The sequence below is a fragment of the Bactrocera neohumeralis genome, chromosome 3 (genome assembly GCF_024586455.1).
Source record: "Bactrocera neohumeralis isolate Rockhampton chromosome 3, APGP_CSIRO_Bneo_wtdbg2-racon-allhic-juicebox.fasta_v2, whole genome shotgun sequence".
Lineage (NCBI taxonomy): Eukaryota > Metazoa > Arthropoda > Insecta > Diptera > Tephritidae > Bactrocera > Bactrocera neohumeralis.
Window position 1 is genome coordinate 3,241,141 of NC_065920.1, and position 7,240 is coordinate 3,248,380.

Below are 7,240 nucleotides of genomic sequence, written 5' to 3' on the forward strand. Positions count from 1 at the left end.
CGCTGACCAACTCCCATACGAAAAAACACACATAGATATGCATTCAAACAAGCAACGAGCGTGTGATGTATGCCCAAATAGACGTAGCGAGCTGACAATGAGATCACTGCGTCTTCGAGCGCCGTCGCTTTGTTGCCTAGTGCCACAATTATAAATTATTCAAGCCACCGGCGCACCCAAAACAGCAGCGCGCCCGACTCCGCCGCGTCTGAGGTTGCGCTGTGGTTTTTTATAGTAAAGACCATTAAATAAAAAATGCGTATTTTTCAGATTTCCAAAAACTTTATATTATTTGATTTGAATATTTTCAATACATACATACATTTAAGTATAAATAAAGCAGTCTATGAAGCCGTGAAATCGGCGATTTTTTCTAAATTACAACCTACAACTATTAGGTACAGCAAAAACTGGAGAAACAAAAAATTCGCTAATTTATCATATAACAAATTACATACAAACATTTATACAATTTAAATTAAAATAACTTGTACCTACTATAACTGGCCTACGTACATACATACATACATGTATACATGCATACAGTTGCGTGTGTATTCATGTGCATTTGCAAAGGTGCTTGGTGCGGTGTGTTTATCTCTTGCGCCGACGACGATCGCTTGTGTCGAAGACGCTCATAAATTAAGTGAAACGCGCGAAACGGCCTTTCCATAAATACTTTTGCTTTGGCATTTTTACTTTATGTTGTTGTATTTTTATTTTAGTTTAAATAAATCTATGTGGCTAAACCTAAACATTTCTTCATGTTTGTGAGTTTGTGTGTTTGTGATTCACTATGCATTTAACTAATGGGTAATGATGACTTGAATTAAGTTGTGTGTGTGTGTGTGTGTGTGTTAGTGTCTCCAACCATGAGACAAAACAGCCTCTTTACGGGTCATAACTGGGAACTTTTGTTGTGAACACTGAATGGCCGACAACCTGCAGCGGATCGGGAATCCAGAAGCGCAGCCGCCATGCGGCCCTTTGTCGCCACCGCTCGTCCAGCCGCGGGCTGTGGCCGTCCATGCCGGAACGTAACGCGCCGCCGCCATATATATGTACATGACAAGCCAACTGCCTTCCGTCGCCGCCGCAGCGCTCGTTTGGGAACTTGCAGCCTTCATTGCGAACTTTTCACAGTCGCTGCTGCCGCGCTCTGCTAACTTGCACCAATGTCTATTTGCAATTGCTGCGACTGTGACCGTCTACCTGCTCATGATTTCATCAATGCTGAAACCAAGCGCGCGCTTCGGTCGCTGACAGCAATTGATACGCTGCACACCCGAGGCGGAGAGATCAAGTATGGGTGTTGTCGCGGTGCTGCTGGGCGCGCTGTTCAGCGTTGTTGTTGGCACATCATCCGGTGACATGGTCAAGTCACTGCACTTGGCATCGCTGCTGCACTGCTTGATCGCGGCCAATTGCGCCTCGGTATGGCTGTGCAAATGACTGCGCAAGTTGGCGCGCTGATTGAAGCTACGCTGGCAGATGGGGCACTTGTGTGGCGCCTCCTCCAAATGCGTGACCTTATGCACGGCGAGCGTGCGCGACTGGCAGAAACCTTTGCCGCAATCGCTGCACTTGAACGGCTTCTCCTTGGAGTGTATGTAGCGGTGGTCGCGCAAGTGATCCTGTCGCCGGAATGCCTTGCCGCAAATGTCGCACGAATACGGCCGCTCATCGGTGTGTGTACGTTCATGTATGAGCAGGTTGTACGACTTGGTGAAGTGGCGATTGCAGTACTTGCAAATGAACTGCTTCTTTGGGCGGCTGCCGGCACCGGGTGTAGCGCCGGCCAACTTCATGGCCGCGGGCAGGCCGAGGCGTGCGGCGGGATGTAGTGGGTGGAGCGCGGGATAGGGGCGCATATGGGGTGCAGCAGCGCCTGCTGGCATTGCGTGTGGATGCGGTGCGTGCGGGTGCTGGTGGTAGAGCGCGGCACTGCGCAGCCACTGGTTCATGAGCAACGCCTGATGTTGTTGCACCGCGTCGGCGGCCACCGTTGAACCGGGCAAAAATTGCGCCGCATGACCGTAAGCATAGGCGGCAGCGGCTTGTTGCTGCTGATGCTGCTGCTGCTGCATGTGCAACCACAAACGATGCTGTTGTTGCTGCTGCTGCTGCTGTGCCGCCTGCTGTTGCTGCAATTGTTGTGCTTCTAGCATGGCGGTGGGATAGGGACGGCGCTGCGCTTGTGGCGGCGGCTGCAACAGTGGCATCTGTGGGTGTTGTTGTTGTTGCAACTGCAGTTGCTGTGACTGCAATTGTTGTTGCTCCATCTCGTAGAGCGTTATGCTGCTCATGTGTGTTGGCTGTTGGTGGCGTGCGCGTGTGTGTTCTTCCGTCGGCGTGTGCGGCGGTGTCAATATGGGCGAAATGCTGCTCTCGCGTTCTTCTTTGATGACCAGGTACTCTGGGGCAAAATCTATTGGGAAAATGGTAAAAATGCTGGATTAGTTATGACGAATAAGGAAAATCAACTATAAGTAAAGTTATCTGGCAGAAAAGTGGCTGGTGCTATGTGTATGTTTTGCTCTAATTTCGACTTGCCAAAACAAGGTCTGAAAACGATAGGCTTTCAAAAACTTTTGTTACAGGCTGCATAGTTTGCCTTGTTTAAAATGATTTATGGTTTTGAGTACTCAGCCACTGAGGCATTCTGCCGTCGGCAAAACAGTTTCATACCAACCACCAAGTTCTGAAAATGTCGGTACTTTGTCACTTAGCCGTCGCTATTTGGAAACTTACCGTGCTCTTTTATGCTTATCTCGTCGTCCACCGTCACGTTGCTCAGTGGCGAAGCCGATCTGGAGGACATATTTGTTTGTATATTCACTTGTTTGGATAAACTCTGGATTTTCTCCGCTTAAATTTTGTTAGCTCACTGAACTTAGTTCTTAAATCTCAAAATTACGTCTTTGCTTTAACGAGTTGATGACGACTCTTGTTGTTTTTATAGAACACTCGACGTCCGCACTAGCTGTCAATGTTACTCGGACAACGTCTCGACTCAAACTGATTTCTGGTTTGGCTACTCGCGAGCAACTCAATTTCCAAAGTGTCTTTCACTCGACTTCCCAGGCACAAAAGTGGTGCTGACTGTATCTGTATGAGTTCGGCTTGTGTATGTGTGAGCGCGCTCTTAACCTTATCGCACTAACACTTAGCTAGTTCTGTTGTGTGTGTGTGTGTGCGTGACTCGCTGAGCGTAGTTAGTTTGTGTATATGCTGGTGCTAGTTGGCTTCTGATTCAGTGACTTCCGCTTGATGGCTCGCTTACTTGTACGCTGTTTCTTTGGTTTCTGGTGTGTCGTCTGTGGCAACTGCTCCGTTGTTGTGAGTAGCTCGAATGTGACTGTAGCTGCTGCCGCTGTGGCAACTGGTTTTTGAAGCCGTCGATGTGCGGCGCAGGCAAGCGGCAAGCGGTGGCACTATGCATATGTGTGTTCGGCCAAACCGCCACCAGAAAGTAACGCACAACAACAACTTACCCGCTGCCAATGTGGCGGTATGTGTGGCTGTGTGTGTGTTTGCGTATTATATTGCTTTTGTTTGTTCGCAGCTCGCTTTGTGTGTACGTGTGTGTGTGTGGGGTGAATTATTTGGAAATGGCTGTTTGGTATACGCCCACCATTAGTGCGCGGTCTGCGATTGGCTATTGCCGCAATGCCTGCTGGGCGCTATTATCGGCGTTGTTGTTGCGTTGCTCACTATCCTGTAGCCGTAGCCTGTTTCGGCTGCCTCTTCTTCAGCTGCTGCTGCCGCTGCCGCTGCTGCTACCACATACACACATTGTACGCATATTTATTTGTTGTTGTTTTCTGTGCTGTGTGCCACCACAGCAGCTAGCGAGCGGAAACTGTTTGCTGACGTTCGGCTTCTGACGCTTCGTTCCTGCCACCAACGCGTCACCGAGCGAACTGCGTTGCTTGCTGGCTGTGGCAAAGGTGGGCCGAAGTGGGTGTGAGGCCATGTGAAGCTGTGTATATTCATGCGTGTGTGTGTGTGTAGACAAGCAGGCAGTGCATCGGCGCGTCTATTGGTCCCACTGGCTCGGCGGTACTTTTTTCTGCGGTCTATTTAATGTGCCTGTGTTGAGGTTTTTTACTCTTATCACCAATAAATGCGATTTTAAGCGCTTTTTGCGCGAATATACATACATACATATGTAAATGTAAACGGTTTTCTTCCATGCATATGCTTGCCTATATACTCGCGCGTTCTCTCGCTTTCTGTATACTTTGTAGTTAATTTAATTTTTTGCTCATTTTAATGGCGTGCCACATGGCACGTAAACTCCCTTCAAAAAATGTAAGCAAGAAACGATTTTAAAGCGTTTAAATAACATTTGGGATACTAAAGCTTATCGATTTTTCGATAAAAAGGAACATCCGCCCAAAAAAAAAACTAAAGCAATTTAAATATGAAATCTTTTTATATGGATTTAAGTAGCTTTTAGTTGAAATCAGTTTTTCTAAAGAAAATATAAAATAATATAATAAAATTAAGGTAAAATGATGGAAATACTGGGCAGATCCCATTTTATGATATTATGCTATTAAAACGTCGATTTTCGGGATATAAAAAAAACAACTCTATTGATTGTTTGGAAAATTTCAGCGTATTCTTATACATTTTCTAGAAATACACAGTGAAACTGAAACTTCTCGTTCAACTAGAAGATATTCCTTCTGCAATGATCTACGATTAAAAACATCAAAGATTAGCAAAATGGCGACATTTAAAATAAAATTATTTTTACCACAAATTTTGGTTGTTTTGGCCTGCCAAAATCAATTCTTTATCAGGTCAAAAACTGATTCAGTCATTATACATACAAAGAATTATACACAGAAACGGTAGAAAAAAAGTACGATGAGCGGGACATTTGTCTTCTAGTTATCACTGCAACAAAATCGAAAAAGTTGCTCGAGAAAAACTCGCTTAAAAATAAGGTAATAAAACTAAATGAACTGGACGGCTGCCATTTAAGGGGTTATATTCTGTTGAAAGACCGAAAAAAACCGAATTTTCAAGATTTGTTTTCTAAGAAGACTGTATCTTGAAACATAGCATTAGTAAAAATATTTATTTGGAAGAGAACTAGAGTTTATCTATGAGAGCTCCTCTCAAAAAAGACGTTTTGCGGTGACCACTATATTTCTGAACTGAATCCTCTGTAATGTAAGTAATAAAGTAATGTTAAATCCAGTAATTAATTGATGGAATACGCAAAATAAAAATATCGATTTTTGACCCAAATGTCGGCCAAAAATTGTTTATAAAAAATATATACATATACAATCGTGGCCGCGCAAACCTTACCACTACACTTTCTTAATTTTTCTTCGGGCTATTTGGTACGTTCGAAATTTTCTTCAATTTTGTTTTTTATTATGTTTTTAGTAAGCATAAGTAAACTAAATTATATTATCTAATTATAATTATAGTTTCTAATTTTTTTAATGAGTAAAACACAAAATAGCTTTTCTATGGTTATACAAAAGCTGCCGATTTTATTGTTTTTAAAGTGATGCTTCTATAAACTTCGTGTTTCAACTAAAAAATAAAAAAAAATATAAATTTTAAATATAGTGTAAATGAAATTAAATTAAAAAAAAAATTTATACTTTTAGCGCATGTCAGAGTCTTACATTTCGAGCTCATTTTGTGAAGCTCACTATCACTATTCAATTGATTTATATCTATGGCTGAATGTGTTTTGTTTTTAATTTTAAATATTTTTTAATAATAACATGTAATTAACATATTTCTAAATAAAAAATGTCTATACCACAAAAAGTACCGCTAAAAATGTAGTCAAATATGCACAATGCTTGAAAATTTTGAATGGTAAGGTTTACGTGGCCACGAGTGTATTTCTCTGTGGGAAAATAATTACTAAAAAATACATTTAAGAAGCTCGTGTTAAAATTTGAGACTAATCGATTAAGCCGTTATCGAGTAATATTGCTCAACTTTGAAAACATTATTTTGAGAGAAACGTGCTGGCGCTCCGGCCTTGTACTTCCAAGCACTCTGAAGCGCCTTTTCGAATTTGCATGTAACTTCGAAAATATTCAATGGAACGATATGAAATCTTCTTTTTGTATTCCTAAATATATTTACATTAAGAAAATAAAATAAAAAAATCGATTTTTTGAAAATTCTAACTGTATATAACCACTTAATGGCTGTAACTCAAAAACTGTTCGAGATATCGATATGAAATATTAATATGTTATTTTCAAAGGTAAAAGCTATCGAACTATGAAAAAAAACAAAATAGAAAAAAATTGATTTTTTCAAAATTTCACAATAAGTGTGTCTGTTAAATATAATATTTTTTAATTTATTTTTATTTTATTTATTCTCTTAAAAATATTATAATAACATATTTCAATAAATTTAGATAACCAAACAAAAAAGTATTATATAATTACCTAAAGAATAAAAACAACAACAAAAAACTTAATGAGTTTCAGCTACCAAAAACCTCTAAACCCCGATGTTATCCTCACAAAATAATGTTTACCGAAGACTGCTAGTGTTACCTGCCTTTAAAGTGTTCTTTCGCCTTAATAGACTTGCGCCAAAATTAAAAAGGAAACAAAGGCAATTTAAGGGAGTTAACTGCTTAACTGCTCAGCAAGCAAAACACGGCTCATAACAAACATCAGTAACTCTAAGTCTTTCATGTTTCTACGATTTTTATGGGCTACGAAACGCCTCAATTCAGTTTCACGAGCCTTCAACTGTTTTTGTGCACCTTAATTGCTATTTTGACCTTTTGTTGTAAATTTACATATTTTGTAAACCGAACAGAAACGAGATTATTAATTAAAAAAATACAAAAATAAACATTTTTTATAAATTTCCCAAAGCAAAGTTTTTGCAGGAAACTGCGCAACTCATTTATAGAACAAAGCAGCTGCCATAACTTCATCATAAACCTTACTATCTATATGTATACAATGCAAAGAAGTATGTGAAAATGAGTGTACATATGTATATATCCCTGCATGAAGCCAGAAAACTGACTCCATTGCCATCTGCATGTTCGAGCAGCGAATTATTGTCGAGTAAATTGCGCAAACAGGAAAATTGTTTTAAACTTTAAATGTAATTCCATATCGATATGGCAGCGTGCGCACAGCAATAGTCGAAGCATATGTGTTTATGTGTGCGTGACGCCGCACATAACCTTAATTTGCTTTTTCCGGCTGCAGGCGATTTT

At 40.8% G+C, this 7,240-nt stretch overlaps 1 protein-coding gene across 1 annotated transcript; it reads right to left on the reverse strand.

Annotated features, from left to right (window-relative positions):
* Nucleotides 1-290: 290 nt before the first annotated feature.
* LOC126754266 (protein odd-skipped) lies at nucleotides 291-3,342 on the reverse strand. The gene is made up of 2 exons (XM_050466295.1): nucleotides 2,752-3,342; nucleotides 291-2,428 (listed from the first exon to the last, which is right to left on the reverse strand). Exons 1-2 carry the CDS (start codon nucleotides 2,819-2,821, stop codon nucleotides 1,209-1,211), a joined length of 1,290 nt encoding a protein of 429 aa, XP_050322252.1. The 5' UTR covers nucleotides 2,822-3,342; the 3' UTR covers nucleotides 291-1,208.
* Between the last annotated feature and the right edge of the window lie 3,898 nt (nucleotides 3,343-7,240).